The sequence below is a fragment of the Zootermopsis nevadensis genome, unplaced genomic scaffold, assembly GCF_977971745.1.
Source record: "Zootermopsis nevadensis isolate Lab colony 2312 unplaced genomic scaffold, Znev_1.0 Znev_ptg000020l, whole genome shotgun sequence".
Lineage (NCBI taxonomy): Eukaryota > Metazoa > Arthropoda > Insecta > Blattodea > Termopsidae > Zootermopsis > Zootermopsis nevadensis.
This window is the reverse complement of record NW_028259152.1, coordinates 2,044,314-2,063,569: the sequence shown is the minus strand read 5'-3', so window position 1 is coordinate 2,063,569 and position 19,256 is coordinate 2,044,314. Positions and strand designations below refer to the sequence as shown.

The 19,256-nt window shown below is 36.4% G+C and overlaps 2 protein-coding genes across 4 annotated transcripts in view; one reads left to right on the top strand and one right to left on the bottom strand.

Annotated features, from left to right (window-relative positions):
- Nucleotides 1–177: 177 nt before the first annotated feature.
- Nucleotides 178–19,256, bottom strand: part of mRpL37 (mitochondrial ribosomal protein L37) — a 20,783-nt gene continuing 1,704 nt past the window's right edge. The window contains exons 1-7 of one of the 3 annotated variants that reach the window (XM_087352077.1): nt 4,463–4,652; nt 4,020–4,215; nt 2,933–3,163; nt 2,657–2,776; nt 2,072–2,376; nt 1,090–1,259; nt 178–492 (exon numbers count right to left, since the gene is read on the bottom strand). In XM_087352077.1, the coding sequence (XP_087208203.1) occupies nt 232–492; nt 1,090–1,259; nt 2,072–2,376; nt 2,657–2,776; nt 2,933–3,163; nt 4,020–4,195 (1,263 nt within the window). In that variant the 5' untranslated portion in view covers nt 4,196–4,215; nt 4,463–4,652 and the 3' untranslated portion in view covers nt 178–231. Of the gene's footprint in view, nt 493–1,089; nt 1,260–2,071; nt 2,377–2,656; nt 2,777–2,932; nt 3,164–3,293; nt 3,378–4,019; nt 4,216–4,462; nt 4,653–19,256 lie in introns of those variants that run through there. The other 2 variants (XM_087352079.1, XM_087352078.1) reach the window with 2 other exon arrangements.
- The window catches only part of ps (RNA-binding protein Nova-1-like protein passilla), a 10,573-nt gene continuing 9,476 nt past the window's right edge, over nt 18,160–19,256 (top strand). The window contains exon 1 of the mRNA XM_087352080.1: nt 18,160–18,356. Within this exon, the coding sequence (XP_087208206.1) occupies nt 18,239–18,356 (118 nt within the window). The 5' untranslated portion in view covers nt 18,160–18,238. The remainder of the gene's footprint in view (nt 18,357–19,256) is intronic.

Below are 19,256 nucleotides of genomic sequence, written 5' to 3'. Positions count from 1 at the left end.
ATGGTTTTCCCTTTTTACTTCATTGAAGAGATGAAGAAATAAAGTGTAGTTACAGCCAAAAATCTTTGATTAGTTCTACAGTACTTGTACATATTTATTGGTGACGTTAGAATCATGTTAAGGATTGGTGAGATATACTTTCTTAAATTATCAGCTAAAATAAAATAAATGAAGGCATTAGTTTTAAACTAATTAATGATTTATTAAAGTGTAATAATGTATACATCACAACTATGACGGCAAACCATTAGAACAAAAGGCTAGTAACCTACTAAACACTTCTGAATTATAACCTTCAAGCAATGGTCTGCCTTTCACATACATGCAAGAGGTGAATAAAGGTATTCTTGGTAACATCCAAAATATATTTTTCTTTCCTTCAGTTCCATCAAGATCAAGCGTGTTAAGTTGGAAAACAGCAAAGTGAAATAACCTGCCATCTGTCTGGACACATTGAACAGTGATAGGTTCTGGAAGGTCTTTCACATTCACCTGAAAGCAATAAAATACATAAACACACTATAATTTATATTTAGTGGCACATAGTATAATCCATTTAATATGTGTGTCCCATATTATCTTTCAGACCAACTGAATGATTTTTAGATATGTTCACAACAAAGTTTAAAAAGTGCACCTATTTGCTTTGTCCATGTATTTGCAAGTAACAACAAAAGAACCATTTAAAGGATTTTCATAAAATTTTATATTGGGAGTTCTAATTCTGTGAATACTTCTTTTGTGCTAAACTCTGACATCCTGAAATTCAGCCTGCAAACTTCTAATTACTTTCCCTGGAGAACCACCACTTTTCAATTAGGTTTCATACCTGAACTCTTGTTTTAATGTTCATCTTATGTGGTGTTTGATACACAAAACAACATAATGACCACATATCTCAAAGGCCAAGAACAGCAGTACGAGTTAAAGCAACATGGGATTCAAGATCTAGGATCCATCCAACCTGAACACATAAACCCACTTCACTGCAGCTGTTCTGAGATTTTCTGTGGCATTCAGCACAAACCACTCTGTATTAATTTGCTGTGATTACTTATTTCTAACAAAAAACAAAAAAAAAAAACTTACTCCAAATCTCTGCTGGGCATGAGCTGCAGCAACTGCAAAGGATTTAAGAAGTGTTCTACCTTGAACTTGCTCTTCTGTGACTGGAGTCTCATAAATATTCTTCACTTCAGTTTCATTGCAATGGAAGATAGCAGTATGAATGTAAGGAAATTTACTACCTTTGAGTACAGCTACAAAAAAAAAAAAAAAACACAGTATAAAAATGCTCAACAGTTGTATTTATGTCCATGGTACTTGATTTAAAATTTTGTAAATATCCATATAGTTGTAGAGATAATGAGAAAAAATGCAATTATCAGTGCACTGCATCTGTAAGCCACGAGAAAAAACATCAAGAGCTGCATGAGATTAGACATTTGAAGAAATTGTTAATATTCTCTGTTAGTGGCAATTTTTTGCAGCTCTTCTACATCTTACTGCAACAAAGCTCTCAAAAGTCATAATTTATCCCAGTTCTCTCTCTACATGCAGTTTTCTTTACTGTTATTATTGCCTCTCAGAACTTTAAATTTCATTTCTATTTACACAAAAAGCCTTAAATATACTACTGCCAGCACTGCCTGTATTTGAACTGTCAATCTGAATTGTTAGGTTTTCTTCCAGCACTACTGTATTACACACAATTACAACCACAATCAGACTTGTGAGAATGGAATATTTGTGGGAAACAATGGTGTTTTGTTATTTTCTTAGAACCAGAAGACTTCTACCATGATTCTTAAGGCAAAGCAACACAATGAATAAAATTATAACATTTACATTAATTAAACAAATAACTCTGGCACTAATAGTAATACTCCAATTAACTTAACAAAACTCAATACTAGCAGATCATAACTGAAATAAATCTAGGAATAAATTTTTAATGTTGGAAAATGCTCCTCACTTTACAAAACTTATCATTACACAGCACAACTGCAGTTCACACAAATACACAACACTTGATGGTACAAACATCTGTTAAGAATACTCTAAAACTTACGAAAGACATTTCTAATTTGATATATGTTCTCCTTCTCCAGAGTTATGGTGTGTTTTATTGGATACAGATCTGGCAATGGAATATCTTGAGTTCCCTGTACTTCATCAGCATCAGCATAAAGTGGCAGAGGTGCTGCAGAATTCAGCATGAAATTTACTGTTAATTCTAACTGTATAAGATCTCCATCCTTCTCAAATGGAACAAATACAGTCTCATCTTGCACCACAGCACGCCCTAATACAGCATCAGTGCTATTTCCACATGCAAACTCACACAACTGTATGAGTTTTGGAGACAACAGATCGCTGGAATACAAAAGGATAGTCTAGTTAATCTCTTGGGGGGGGGGGGGGGGATATATATCAAGTACGGTAGGGCAACACAAGTAATACTTTTAAAATGAAACTATAATTACTTATTTCAAATAACAACTTTGAAAATAATATCTGAACCATCATTAGTATGTGCAGCTGAAAATGTGGAAACTTGTATGATATTTAATCCATAGAATTGGCCACAACTTGGAAGAAGATAATCTACAAAAACATGCCATCATTAACAGATATACATAAATAAGGATCTTACGTTCGTCTCTTGTCAGTAATTCCATATCCTCTTGGAAAATTCCACGCTGGTCTTTGTGGATCACGGATTTTAGGCAGTTTCACTTGCATCGCATCAAAAACATGGGACTTCAGTATGCACCTATTTTAACAGCAGGATATGTGTTAAAAGCTTAACCATCAATGAATGCAAAAGTGTGTTGATAAACAGTCATTTGAACTTTCAACAATTTAAAACATCACCCTGCATAAAACTTGTATGTAATAACAGTGTGCAATGAGCATATAATTCACTAACCTCTGAACCAAAATGTCTTGATCTGGTAAACAATGAACTCCCAATAAGTTTTCTATCTCTACAGGTAAACCAGTCTTAATTTCCACTGTCTTAGTAAGAATCTTTCCTTGGTCTAGACCTTTTAAAAGAACATTATGATCTCTATACATATGACAGATTCTTTCATGATAAAGAGGATGTGTGAGATCACGTGGTATTGGTTTAGGCACAAGAGGTTTCGCTGTTGTCACCCTGAAAAGAAGCAAAATAATAATAATGAATATTTCATAATCTAGTCTTCATATAAGAATAAACATCTACCCACATAATCAAAAACCTTGTGCAGGAATGATAAAACACACTGAAGTTATGCTATGCTCACTCAGCCCAGCTTCTGCAGCAATTTCTAGCCACACGCATGAGACAGCCTCCTTACTCCCACATATGGCTCCTTGTGACATTTTGCCTGTTCATAGTGACAATAAAAAAAACTTCAGTTCAAGAAATGCTTCCAGCACTGACAGGAACAGTGAAACATGTATGTGCTCAAACAGCCTACTTTAAAACAGAATGTATAGCAGTTTAGTTTTCACAGATTCAGTCTCAATACCTTCTAACCAGCCCCCCATATGACAGTGCCTGACACCTAACATTTCAATTGTCTTTGCATTTTGAAATTGAAGATTTGTAAACTCAGTTCTTTAACATCATTTTTTAAGTTAGTATAACATTGTGTTCTTGAGATAAGTAAATGGAATGAGTGGTGGCTAATCACCAGAGGCCAAACAGTCCCAACCAAAATATGTGATCAAATCTGGTATATCAGAGGAAGAAGAAAAGAAAGAAGTGGGGGTCAATGTATGTTGAGTGTGGTTGTGAAGCCAAAGACCACATAGCATCACAACCCAGAAAACCACAATCAACATCTTTGCTGCCCTCAGAACCTCAAACCTGAGAATGAATACATATTTATAATCAACCTGTTAAATTACAATGTATCCAAAATATCTTTAATGATAATGTAATATTTTTATTGAGACTGCAGAAAATTATAATGTCTTGCACATTCAACTCAAGTTAAATAAGCTGAAAATGTGACACTACTTACTGCACCAATTGACGGTGTTCTTCTATAATGTCATTTGGTTCATATACAGGTATACCTCTGGCCTGAATTTCAGACTCTGCTTTAGTATCAACTGGAATTCGTTTAGACTGAATTCTCCAATGATACTTGAACATGCGTCCAATGTGTTGTTTACACAACACTGTTGTTAACCTCATTTTATGGAAAAGTCAACAATCTGCGATAAAGAACACTTTATATTCAGTACGATAAAACAAAAACTAGTATAGTGTTAAATCATAAATAGAATATGAAAGTCACAATCCAATTTCGAATAATACTTTCCACCAAAGACTTGATTCACCATATTATATCACGAGGTTTCAGATTAGCTGATTCAATATAGTAAACACGTAACTAACACATACATTTTACAATCATGTAATATGCGTCAAGCATATCCTATTTTGTTTTTCAATACTTACCCCCTACACTAAAACAAGAACATCAGTGTTTAAAAGCTATGATATAAACTTCGTATAACACATTGATGTTAAAAGTTTGTCACAAATTATTAAGTAAAGTTGGCACCATTGTCGGGTTCGTTCCATTGGTCGAACGCTGATTACGAAAAGCTGTTTAGTGGATTTTCTTAGGTTAGGTAATTTTTTTTTGACGTTTTGACACTTATGGCCACAATTCGTCACCCCTTACAGTAAATCACGCCTAGTCACGCTTTGTCACGATTGGACATGCCTTGTAAATACTAGTCACGTTTCGTCACTTCAGGCCACGTATCATCACGCGGTTACAGTAAGTCACGTCTTACCATCCTTTGTCACGTTTGAGCACGCTTCATCACGATTAGACATACTTTCAAATCTTCGTCGTATTTTAACAAATATGGCGACCTCTCGTCATTCCTTTACAGCAGGTCACGTCTAGCCACGCTTTGCAAATCTTCGTCAAGTACGATATATTTCTGATCCCTTGTCACAACGTGAACGCTTAGTCACGCTATGTCACGCTTGGTCACTAAGTCACTTTTCGGCACTCTTACGTGATGTTACGCATGGCTCGGTTAATTTTTGCTACTTGGCAACATGTTACATGAAGTTACGACAGGTTAAGTTATTATAGGTAGGGTTAGGTTAGGTTGGGTTATGTTAGGTAACGTTAAGCTGTTTAGTGGATTTTCTTAGGTTAGGTAAAGTTTTGTATATTTTTGTGACGTTTTGACACTTATGGGCACAATTCCTGAAGCCCTTACAGTATGTCACGTGTAGTCACGCTTTGTCACGTTTGAGCACGCTTGGTTACGATTGGACATTAACAAATATGGCCACCTCTCATCACTCCTTTACAGCAGGTCACGCCTAGTCACGCATTGTCATGCTTTGTGACGCTTGGACACGTTTTGTAAATCTTCGTCGCGTTTCGACATATATCGTGATCCCTTGTCACGAGGTCAAAGCAATTCACGCCTGGTCAAGCTATGTCACGCTTAGGTACGCTTGGTCACATATTGTAGAATTCGTCACCTTTCGACACTTATTGCCACAACTCGTCACACCGTTACAGTACGTCACGCCTAGTTACGCTTTGTCACGGTTTAGCACGCGAGCGCAAAATTGGTTGCAAAAAAGAAGCTTTGATGCTACCCCAGTCGGAGGTTACTTAATACTAACTGTAAAAACATGGAACACTGAACGGGATGCGATGAATATCACAACTGATGACGACAATGAAGAAACTAGGGACAAGGTGTGAGAATCCGGAAAGGGGAAGTGCCTTTTAAGTGTTTTCACAAAATAAAGGTTTTGCATTTCGAAAAAGATAGTCTTGAATTTCATGCGAAACGTCAATTATTCTCTGGCCTTTTGTTTCATATTTATTTTCAATTCATTATTTTGTAATCACGAAGATATTCAGAGCATATAAAATTAGGGAAAAGGTTGCTACTGTACATTTCAGGTTCGTTGGTATTCCCGTCTCATAATTATGTAATGTTATAAATGTATGTAGTACACATTATATGATGAGATGAAACCATTTGGGAGACCCAGATGGAAGGATAATATTAGAGTGCATGTTAGAGCAAGGATGTGAAAATGTGAGTTGGGTATTCGTGTTCCATAAAAATCGTGGAATTTCTTGAGTAGTTAAGTTGCACAAGCTTTACAGACAGAAGTGTTCTGCTCCACCAGAATATATGAGCCAAATAATCTGGTGACATGGCGCTCAAATCTGTGGAGAAAGGTGTCTTAGCAATGCGTAAAGGTTCCAGTCGTATCAATGTTCTTTTTAATAAAATCTAACTCTAAAATAACTCCATGTAGCAGATTCATTCTTGGAAGTTGATAGTCACTTAGTCAGTCAAAAAATTCTATAACTTTTAAGGAGCCCAAAGGTTCCTTACCGTGTTAACAAAAGCCTGCCACCGATTCCTAACCTGAGCCTCAGTTTCCTTAATATATTTTTAATATTACTCTCTCATGCATGTCTAGGTCGTCTAAGTGATTCCTTCAGGTTTCCTAATAAAATTTTTGTAAATATTTATAATTGATCAATGCATGCTACTGGAAAATTTTATTAGCGGTCCAGTGACTTGACGTATTAGCATAAAATTCGAGAAGTTTCGGATTCAATTCCAATCGTTGCCAGTAACGTTTGAAAATTGTTGTAAAAGAATATGGTAGTAGATCCAACTCCTGAAATGTCATGTAAGATATCAAATATATCACAATGAATATTTTTTAAAAAAAAAATAAGATTGTCGTAGATCTAATAGCATAATTACTACTGGAGGCAAAAGTCTGTTTTAATCTTAAAAATGCATTCTTTAATTGACATAAGTATATAATTTCAAATACTTCTGTCTGCAATGTGATTTCTGTTTTCACTGAAGCTGTCCAAAGATCGAAAATTCAGTTCATCGTTCCGAATAAAGAAACTTAGCATCGCTAGCCTGCTGAGCTGACATGAAAGTACATCAAAGAATTCAAAGCACTTACGCTGAGCATGCACTACTATCTTGTTTATTGTGTGTGCACTTTGATCATCAGTTTAAGTTATATGTATATAATTATATAGGAAGTCTTAAGTTTATCTGACTGCATTAGTCATCACTGACTACAGCCATCACAGTTAGGTGATCAATCACGTGGTCTGGGGAATGCATCTGATCAAATCCCATAAATTAGAATTTCTCAATCGATTTATCGCATTATAATATTACTTGCAGCTAAACTGGTCCTCGCCTAATTCTGACACCAATCCCCACTGGTTAGGATTAGGTTATTCCTTAACTATCCGGTTCCCTATATCTCTAGCGTTTTCCACTCGCACGGCTTACTCATCGCCCTGATGATGGAGGCAGCAAGGACCTCTGAAACGTCGGTAAACTTCTACCAGACTACCCAGAAGACAGCCATCTTCAGACTCACCGCCACAAAAACTTCAAATCCTACATAGTTCTCTTTACCAGCAAATTCTTCACCGACAACCATATTACAAACTTTAAAAGCATAATAAGAGAATAATTATGCACTGGTTACAAAGCCTACTACTCTGATGCAAATACGCCACGGCCACTTCACCCCAGTTCTCTCCACTTAATCGTTCATAGCAGTTATAACTGTAACATTCACAGCTCTCATGCTAGTTTCACGGGCCGCCGATCTATATAAATAATCGATAAAACAGCTATGTTCTGTCCCACATGCTTAGAGATTACGTAATATTTCCAGACCTTCAGAACTTGATGTGACAATTTGATTTGACGGATTTGTGCCACCTGCAGGCGCTTGAAGAAACATTCTAATTTCTGTACAGTCAATATAAACGTTCCGAATTTGTGGCAACAAATTGTAATAATGCGTAAATATCTGTCGTCTATACGCAGAAAATTTACTCAGTGATTAATTTATTTTGTACAGCTTTTCAAGACTCATTTCAATCAAAATACTTGAAATAACGCAAAATAAATAAGGTCATACATAAACATAATTAATTGTTATTTCATGGGTCTGTGTTTAGTTGTATCAAAACAGAATTCTTCTTCATATGCGTGGTGTTTGATCATCACATAAACTTCATTTAGAACAGCATTCCAGACAGCGTGTTCTTTATCAAGAAGACATGTTACAAGCACGAGACAAATTGATTTCACATAAAGTTTTTTTTTTTTACAGAAAACGAGAGTAAACGTTATACATCGGTTCTTCAGGTTTAACTATTACGGAAAAAAGATGCAGAACTGGTTTCTAAATCACCTTCTGTTTATGTCGTAGTATTTCGTATTGCACAGCAGCGGCTAAGCTGCTTGCGGAATATCATTTAAGAGAATTAGATCATGCACAATTAACCTTCTTTATCGTCCGAGATAATGAACGTTCTTGCAGACCGAAAAATACCTGTCATTCCTGTTCAATCACAGCTTCCAGGTCCTTTCATTCTCTTTTAAGAATAACCATTAAGCTGAGATTGCGTAATTTATACGCCATGTGCTTCATCCATGACCAAACCTGAAAATGCACGAGCCAGAAATGAGCTCGCATGCCCATGTTACGTAACCCCCACGCAAGACTGGTGATTCCAGTAAATCCAGTCTGGCAGACTACTTCGTTACGCTTTATTCCTTTTCTTTTTTTAAAAACGCCCACATGTATGTTTTAAAAGCAAATATTCAATCCTGCTACATAGTCTGGGACAAGGACTTAACTCAAGAACATTGAGAACTGTTAGGAAAGTCGGTCAGATCTATTGATATAGCCATACCTGGTCAACAGGTTGAAACTCACACTCCAACACTCCTTGACGATCACATGTATCTAAGACAGACAGGTTGTATTGTTCTCGAGAATTTAACAGTCACTCAGCCAATTATCGAATCCCCTGAATTTTATAAAAGCCAATGTTTAGTTTCTGTGTTCACAAGAGCTGACTACTGGTCCCTATCCTGAGCCAGATTAATCCAGTTCACATACTAACATTATTCTTTAAAGTCCATTTTAGTATAACCATCCCATTTACGACTAGGTCTTCCAAGAGGTTTCCTCCCTTCAGATTTTACAACTAAACATGTGTATGCATTTCTCGACTCTTACATGCGTGTCTCATGCCCCAGTCATACTTGATTTGATCAACATCCTAATAATATTTGGTAAAAATCGAAATTATGAAGCTCCTTTCTATGCAATTTCTTCCAGCCTCCTGTTACGTCATCAAAACATTCCCTTTGAAATTCCGTCCTGAAAACCTTTATTTGTGTTTCTACCTTAGGAACAGTCCCCACCATATCAAAACAAACAGGTAGAATTACAGATTTGCACAACATTACACTGTTCTATTTTCATCTCTCACCACGACACGAGTGATAAGTCGCCCTGATCATGGAGGCAGCAAACACATTTGAAACGTCGGGAAACTTCTAACAGACTACACGGTGCAGTATCCCAGAAGGCAGTCATCTTAATTTTTATTATTGTTATCATTATTCTTATTATTATTTTGTGGTATTAATTTTATAAGTTCGTTCTGTTTTGTCTTATTTAGTATTTTTAATTGAATTATATTACTTAGGTATATTTAGTTTATTACTGATTATTATTTTGTAATAAATTAACATTGACATTTATATATTTAGTTTATTGTTTGTTTGTTTTTGTATTGTAATGTTTGTATTGTTAGTGCTTGGCTGTTATTGGCCTTTTTGGCTGTTGTTAAGCACTTTAATAAATGAATTGAATTGAATTATTAATATGGTACATTTATATATTTAGTTTCATTTGTTTGTTCTTGTATTTGTAATGTTTTACTTTTATTATTAATAAATTAATTACTTATTATATTTTATCCTGTACTCTGGTTTAGTGCTTGGCTGTTATTGGCCTTATTTGGCTGTTGTCAAGCACTTAAATAAATTAATTGAATTGAAATAAATGAATTGAATTATTCTACTGTTATCCTCTTACTACTACCCTTACTAGTGGCTAGTATATAATTTTATTATTTTTGTTCTTGATGGTTGTAACGATGGAACATTTCTGATTGATCATACAGTCACATTATTCACATTTGTCTTTGGAGGCAATGGAGAAAAATCATTATAAAATCAATAGAGGATAATAGGCTAGTGAGTAGCCATGACCTATTCCATTTCGATATTTGCCTTGAGGCTTGACTGAAGTCCATTGGACTAAACGTCTCTGTGCAGTAATTACCGTTGTTGCTTCATACTGACTGGGTTTGTGGGGTAATAAGTTAGAATATCGGCCAGAAAATATGCTATTCTAACAGGTTTGTGATAGAGCCCCTTGGATCTTGAAATATAACACTCCAAGTTGATTTCAAAACATTCTCAACTGACGATTCACAATAATTATAATCATCTATCATCCGAAGCTGAACTACATTTTAAAGTGGAGAAGAAACATTTCACAGAATGGAAACAGCGAAGAAAACCACGAGAAACTGTTTTAGAGCCAACCCCGTTACACGACGCAAAACCTTCCCTATTTTTAACCAGATCATGGACTGTCGTTCAACCACTCGATTCTTACATGCTCTATCGACATTATAACAGTCATGTTTCAGTTTATATTCGCCTGAAGGCACACTTCTTTCCATTTACGAATATAATTAATAATGGCATTGTAAATAGATCTGGTTCGTTGAAAATGCCAGCAACTGCCATCACAAAAGTCGAATAGCTGGAATGCAGGTCACCTTGCAAGCGTAGAGCCGGAAGCTGTTCTTAATACATCCCGAAATCCGACAGCAATAAAATACAATACAGTACACGGTGGTCTAGCGGTTAGAACGCTGGCCTTGTAATCCTGGGGGTCTCGGGTTCGATTCCCGGCGGTGCCCGAATTTATAACTTGTGTTGGGCAAGGCCGTGGTCTACGCAACACGGAGTTTTCCTCCGGGGACTTCCCCGGTTTCTCCGTGGCATCCCAACAATTACTCCATCACACACAGAAGAAGGCAATGGCAAACCACTTCTGGATCATCTGCCAAGAACGTATATGAACAGGTCCCAGTCCGAGAAAAGGATGGAAGGATCCTGTTCATATGGACCTGTCGTCAGACAGAACACTAAATAATAATAAGATGAGGTGGTCTAGCGGTTAGAACGCTGGCCTTGTAATCCTGGGGTCTCGGGTTCGATTCCCGGCGGTGCCCGAATTTATAACTTGTGTTGGGCAAGGCCGTGGTCTAGGCAACACGGAGTTTTCCTCCGGGGGCTTCCCCGGTTTCTTTGTGGCATCCCAACAATTACTCCATTCACACACAGAAGAAGGCAATGGCAAACCACTTGTGGATCATCTGCCAAGAACGTATATGAACAGGTCCCAGTCCGAGAAAAGGATGGAAGGATCCTGTTCATATGGACCTGTCGTCAGACAGAACACTAAAAAAAACATAAAAAACAGTAAACTGTAACACGTGATAATTATCGACTCTTTGGTTTTCTGTCTTGTAAGCTCATATTCTTAGATAACTTCGTTAAGACAAGTGACTTCTGTTCTGTTGTCGCGGATTCAATCTGCGACAAAAGACTTCTCCATTGAATCTCCAACTGCTACATGACACACACATCTTCATATTAGTAGGTGTAGCAGAACATGAGACCAGAGAAAGAAGCCAGCAACTCACCTAATTTCAGTCCTTAGATCTGACAACTAACGGAGCCTTGCATTCAAGTTACCCTTATGCCTTTCCGAATAAGGCCTGCTAAATTACTTACGAAATACATCGACTAATTTTAGTGATGCACAAAATGTTTCAACCTTGCAGGCAACAACTTCACTTTGATTATAATCAAACGTCTGTAAGTGTGTAAACATGTTATATGGCCACAAGAAACTTACTTTCTGGAAAGCTGACAGTCGCTGAGCAGGTAAAGACATTCCTCGGACTCTGCAGAACCCGAAAGTTTAATTCTGCGTCCACAAAGGAGCAATAACTGATCCAGACCAAATCCTGTCACGCTGTTTCATTTAGATCCATTTTAATATTATTCTCCCATATACACAAAGGTTACCCAGATTTTCTATTCTAGATATCCAACTAAAACGTACGCACTTAAAATCTGTCTCGTATGTGGTAATTCCCGCCCATCCCATCCTGCTTGATTTTATGATACTGATAATAATTTCCGAGATGTACAAATTATAAAGCTCCTTTATCCTGTTGCTACTGCTCTATTAGCTACTAACATTCTCCTCAGTAACCTGTTCACGATACACACCGAATTTTAGCCACGGAATTTCTTCAGACTGAGAGATAAATATACGCACTAATAAAAATTACAGTTAATAACATACAATTCTAGCTTTATATTTTTATAGCAGGAGAGAGGAAACAAAAGAAGTTCTAAAGTGTACGGTAAGAATTTAACATGTTCTTAATTTCTTCGTGAAAGGAATTTAAATTTGCTATTATTGTTCCCAAACAATTTAAATTTGTTACAGATTTTGAAAGATAATGTGCCATTGCACACAATATAAAATTAGTAGCATATGTATCACGGCCAGCATATATTTTTATGGTAGGTGGAATAAGTTAATATATGTAGGTCAGCATTCAAGTGGCTTGTAAAGAAAGAGAATGCAATGAAGTTACGTCAGTGGAAACCAAAAGCCTGCAAGGATAGTAAAAGAAGAAAATAGTTTGCTTAAAAAAACAATATTTTCCCAAAATTATGGGGAAATGAGTACGAAATTCAAAGAGTGTACGATACTACCATTATTTGTCTTTCAAAAAAATTCTTTATCGTGATATTCTTGGCACGGATATAAGATAATCTACACAAATTTTCCGAAATCAATTCATGTTTGGCACAGTGAAAAACAGATGCCCAAAAGTTTCTCTGTAGTTCTAACATAACCAAAATAATATGTTTATAGAAATACAAATGAAAATCCATATGACATACTAAAATAATTCAGTAGAAAATAAAATGTCCCTCTTAATACTGATGTAATAAATGCAGACCAGTTCAAGAAACGCAAATAAACAATTCCCAAACAAAGGAAAGTAAAATAATTTAAATACTGACAAACAGTCTACGCAACGGAACAAAGCGTTAAAACATCTTTATAATGTGATAACTCCATCTGCGTGCTGCTCCGACGGACAACGGTACGACTGAGTTATAATTGTTATTCTGATATTTGTATCTAATATTTTAAACATTCCACCAACCAAGGGACAACCTTATGACCTACGCCCTTCTGAATGTAGGCTGTGTTGACCTTGGTTAATGAGGTTTCAGTTTCAAATTGCGTGTTAATGCTTAGTGTTTTACACCATTTTGTTATCAATGTGTGATGCAGGTTTCGTTAGAATTGCAACGAAATTGCAAGGAATTAATCATCCGAGTCTTATCTGCAGAAATATAACCAGCCTTTCCTTTCTACAATATATAATGACAGGATGATTGCTTAGTGTATAAATGTAAGATATTACAATATAAGATAATTTTTATTTACAGAAAAATAAATATATGTCTAAATTAGTCGTTAGAAGCGAAGCTGAGAAGAAACATTTCTGATAACCTTTGTACAAGAATTTACTACCAAACTAACTGATTTCATCATTTAAACAATATGGGCAAAATTAGAATAGAATTTACTTGTCTGAAGCTTTCTGTCGAAGGTGAGTTATAATATTTCGTAATCTGGATTCTACTTCCTTATTCTGGTAGAAAAGGGAGAGAAATGACATAAAAACTGTCTGTGGAGTCCCCTCGTTGAGTTAGCCAAGTCCGAGCTATGTTTACAGAGTATTTCGTAGGTTTATCTCAGTTTTCCCAGGCAAATACCGTGTTAGAACGTTCAAGAAGCCCATGATCTCCTACAAACTAACAATTTCATACCATTTTTCTACTTTTAAATAACCTACTCATAAGTGTTAAGATAAATACGTCCGGCACTGATTTAACTTGGGATATTTTGTGCTGAAGTAAACAGGATTGAAATTTTTATAGCGTAATTTTCGTCATGTACCAATTTGAACACATAAAGACTCAACACGCCATTTCCCGAAAAGGAAATCAGGAAATAATGCTTTAGGTTGACATCAGCCCGGAATGTTACCTGTTTCCACATTTGGCCTATCCTTAAGGTTACTTCAGTCGGTATTGATCAACCGCGTAAAAGAATAGACAAAGGTTTGTTTCCGCTGGTAACACTCAACGTCTTTAAAACACGTGCATACATGTACGTAAGAACATTTCGATTACGTGACGGAACGCCATTATATTTTTATATAACGACGAAATTAGTGAACGAATGTCCAACGGCAGTGGAACTAGTCTTGAGACAACCTCTTTGTAACCTAAAATATGATTATGAAGTAGTCTTATAAAGCTGGTCCACCCCCCCCCCCCTCCTCACCCCCAACCGAGTTCCACGGCTAAAATGTTGAGCTGAAATGTCACTGGGCAGGACGGCGTAGGGTGTCTGTGCGTATCACCCGTCGACCCACATAACAGGTTGCATGTTCCAAGTTTCAACATTTCAGTATAGGTCCCCTCTTCGCATTCACACATAGGCCAGCACCTTCTGTCTTCCTCTTCCGGTGTCACGATTTAGGCCTTTAGATCTGCAAATCAGCTCGTTACGTCGTAATTCATGTTACATCTTTTCTTAGGTGGCTTTGGTTTCTGAGTGCCACAATTTTGTATGTTTCTACGTCCGGAACTGCAGATGTGCTGTTGTTATTACATCCATACCGAACGTCGTGGTTGAGTGGTTAGCACTCCTACTTTGTATTCGGGAAGTCCCGGGTTTAAATCTTGGCCCAAAGACCGGCTATCTTGACTGAGGGATTCCGCGGTTTTCCTCAGCTCCGCCAGGTAAATACCGGGTTAGTGCCTTAAATTAGGCTTCAATTCATTATTTACTATCATCCTCTCGTTAGACGCTGCAAAATCTGAGTTACAAAAAAAATATCGTTAAATAAACTATAAGTACAATAAAAGTCATAGCTTCCATTTGGAAATTATATTAAAATAATCGATAACATTGACTAACAGAAAAGCGAAATCACAGTACATTCTTTTCCTGTCTTATTTTTAATCAGCGGTTTGGTTTACTAGTTTATCTATATTGTTGTTTGCTAACCATCATATAAATGTGATATGAAATCCCACAGAACATACAAATCATTTATAACTTAATTAACACGATGGCTGTAGGGATCTGTGTTGCTACAAATCTTGATTAGAAATGGAACCCTGGAATCCGGGAAACGAATTTATTATTGAGAAACCTGGGAGTTATTTAATATCTTAGTGTCTCTTCAGACTGAGGCAAATATTGGCGCGGTCTTAAATTTGGCAAAAGATGGAAGCAGGCCATTCGGTCGTCCAGTACCATTGGGTTTCGGTGAACCCAAAGCCATTCTGGTCACGAGGTTAAAGAGAACAGTCCTAATGCCTCTGCAATGACATCCCGAAGGCAAGACAGGCTTTCTACACAGTTAGGCCTGAATCATTTTATCATCATTCAATTCAACCTTATCGTTAACCTCGTCGATTATCACTGAGGAAACATTTCAGAAAAGAACATTAACACAAATTCAAATTATTTTGTTCTTCTGAGGCTACTGTCATCAGCTGCACATTCAAGCCTCACTGCACTGCAGGATTCAGTAGGTTACAGAGTAAGAATGAGGTGAACTAGTAGCAGCAGGTTTACGTCTTAGTCGAAGGATTTGAGTTCGAATCCCAAGGCCGACCATCACGGGCGAGGTTTTATGATTTACCTTACTCGCGCCTGGTAAATATCAAATAGTGACAGAAGTCTGCATGCTAGTCTATTCAGTATAAAAAAGTACTCGCTGTCATGAAAACCTTACATTTCACTTTCTAAACTGAATATTTTCATAGCACAGAATGACAGGATGGTTACTAACGATAATTTCGAAACGTTGTGAAAAAATTTGTCAAGGCCTTTTTAAATGAATCATTCCAACATTAAGGAAATCCACGAAAAATCTGAGTCTGCGTATTTTAAAACCCCCCCTCCCCCCCTGGTTCCTCGAAGAGCCAAGAAGGGGTGAACATTGCATCGTGTTAGGTGTGAGCCATGCAACTATGCGTTTTCTCGTTGTAATATGTAAACAAATAAGGAACCTTAAGCTGCAGTATGGAAGTGAGGAGAGGTGGGACACATTTTAGAAGTGCCACTCGACCAGTAAAACCTCTTCTTTAACTCTGCGAACCTGCTTCTCTTTATGCAAATGTTTCGTCGACCAGCAACAATTTCGACATTCTGCCGCAACGCGAGAGTTGCGCCCATGTGTCAACATAAAAGGAGGTCACTGCCAGATCCACACTTCATACGTTTCTCATGTCTGTTAATTATATTATGTTAATTATATTGACCAACGATCAAGCCTGCTTTCCTTTGTTACAGAAAAAAGGGTAGGTTCCTCGTTTCTGCTCCTAAACCAGTTGATCGATTTTCATGGAATTTGGTATGAACGTTATGCGATTCGGGGCTAGGTAATACTCACAATTTTTAATTTTCTACAACTCCTAAAACAATTGACTGATTTTGATAATAGTTTGTCTAGAATTTATGCCACTCAGGACCAGCTAAAACTTTTACTTTCAAATTTTACACAATAAATGTTAACAATATAGCAAAAACACGAATTTGTGAGGAGTGATCGATATTAGAGAGCACTAGAATTAAGTAAGAATATATGTGCTATTCAGGATTTGAGGTTTTCACGGCGGTGAGTTCGAAGATGGCTGTCTTCTGGGTTATTCTGGTAGAAGTTTAGCGACGTTTCAGAGGTCCTTGCTGCCTCCATCATCAGGGCTGGTAAACTACATCCCAGAAAATACATTATATGTGGTATTATTTGTGGTTTATTTAGAAAAGCTGTCAGTAGCTCAGACTATGCAGCATCGAATGGTATGATTAATAGATAATTACCAGGAAATTTTCGTATGAAAGGAAATGGACGTATTCAAGGTATTATCCAGCATTTGGCTGGAGAGACTAGGGCAATCCACGAGAAAATTTAGTCAAGATAACCGGTCACCTGGCAGAGATTCAGTCAAGGGGTCACCCAGATAGACTAACAGAGATTCGAAAATATGAAGGCTTCCTACAGTAATTTTCTGTATAATGTTAAATAATATTGCGAAAGGTCCGCATTTTATATCGCTTTCACATAAACAGTGATAGGCAACTAATGGACCATTAGAGTTATTAAAATAACATTTGGTGCAAACATTTATTAATATTGCTAAAAATTATGTGGGTTAAGTATTATGAGGTATTGTTTACAAATCAACAGCTACAAATATGGCGACAGGACGAAATTCTGAGGTTAGCCTATAGTCCTATATTTGTCAAGTTTGACGTAGACAGAACCTGGAGTTAAAAACAATAAGTTGTTCCCAGAGTTAAATTAATAATAATAAAACAATACGCTAACATATTTAAAATTACATAACAAGAATAATAACTGAAGAAGGATTCGATCATATGACCATCTATATACGATTCCAGCACGATAAACCATGAGTTAATTTTCATCATACATTACCTAACTTTTGCATTAAAAACACAACATTTGTAAAACAGGAAATCCGCGCGCTATAAAAATTAGTTTATTAATTACGTTCGTAACGCGTATAATAGTGTTGAAGGAAAAGCAATCTGCGCAGATAAATTGTTGATCATAAAAATTATCTTTTCATCAAGAACTGACTTCCCTCATCATGTTTATTATTTCATTTAATTTCCTTCAAATAAAGTATTTGTCCGTAAAGGTAAATTGCCACGTTAATTATCCATGTGGCATCCTAATTCGATCAAGCCAGTATAATTGTGAAATGATATTTAGCCATTAGTCAAATACACGAGAGTTCGAAGAAAACGCTAAAAATAGTTGTGTCTTGAGAAAATAGTTGGAAAAATAAAAGAAGTGTAATGAATACGAACAATTCAAACTTGAATTTGTTTTTCTGTTAAAAATTTGAGTATCTAGAATGTTTATACTTTTGTTCGAAAGTGCTGACACACAACTATTGAGTGCACTTGCGTAAATTAAAACACGTTTTTCATACGCTTCTTTGCTGACGCATTTATTTGAAATGAATGCGGAAAAGCTCCAAAATAATTTGCGCTTATTGACGGGACTGTCATTGTAACCGACAGGGCTTCTCACACTGCAGCCTTCGCCGAGTTCTTTGCCGACGTCGCTTGTGGAATGCAGCGCAGTCCAATATGGCGGCTGACTCGGGAATGGATACGTGTCCATCCCCAGAAATACCAGATTCTAGGAAAAGACCATTGGACGGCGAAGTTGAAAATGGGATGACAAAGAGATCGCATTACGGGGGAGGTAAAGAAATATTAATTTAACCGATTTAACTCTATTTACATGTATTTAAGCTAAACATAAGTTAACCTTAACCTCGTAAGACATTTCGCTCCAACTTTGAGGTGGCACCTACGAGAATTTAGTGCAAACTGTAGTATTTCACGTGCAACTTGTCATTCAGTAGTGTCATTCTGTGTGAAACGAACATTAATATAATTTTAGAATTGAGTTATAATATGACATTCTTCTGATTTATATTTATTGCACCTGTTTTAGTGAGGTGTTTACTGATAGGTGACTTGCATTTCAATGTCATGACATTAACAATTTACTGTAGCAGTATATATTAACATTATCTGTTGCGGTTTGTGAACACCTGTTCATATTTCTCTATTAATACACATATCGCATCTGCTGTTATTTATTTAACGTCTTATACAAATATCTGGAGGACAAGATTGTGACCTTGTGATATACAATCTTGGAGTTTTAAACGCCACATTACTATTTTAAATATTATAATCAGAGTTACAGTAAAGATAATTCATAATTTTGCTCTTAGTTATAGTAAGAGACACTCTGAAAGACAGTAAACAAATATTTGTAGAAAAATTATGTAAGGTCTTTTGTATGACATGCCATGCCTGAAGCAGCGTTAGGTTTGGAATACACTATATGACACACCTGTTCATAGTTATTAAAATTTGTAGTGATTATTTTGCATCAATAGCAATCACACTGTGTACTGTTCTCTTAATTTATGCATACTAAATGTGCATTGAGGATGACACTTTCAATTTGTATTCAGTACTACATTACTTTAGCGAATCATATTAAAGTTTTATATTAAAAAAACATGTGAGTGGTTGCAGAGGCCTTATGTTTATAACTGCTTATTAATACATGATTGTTTAAAAACTA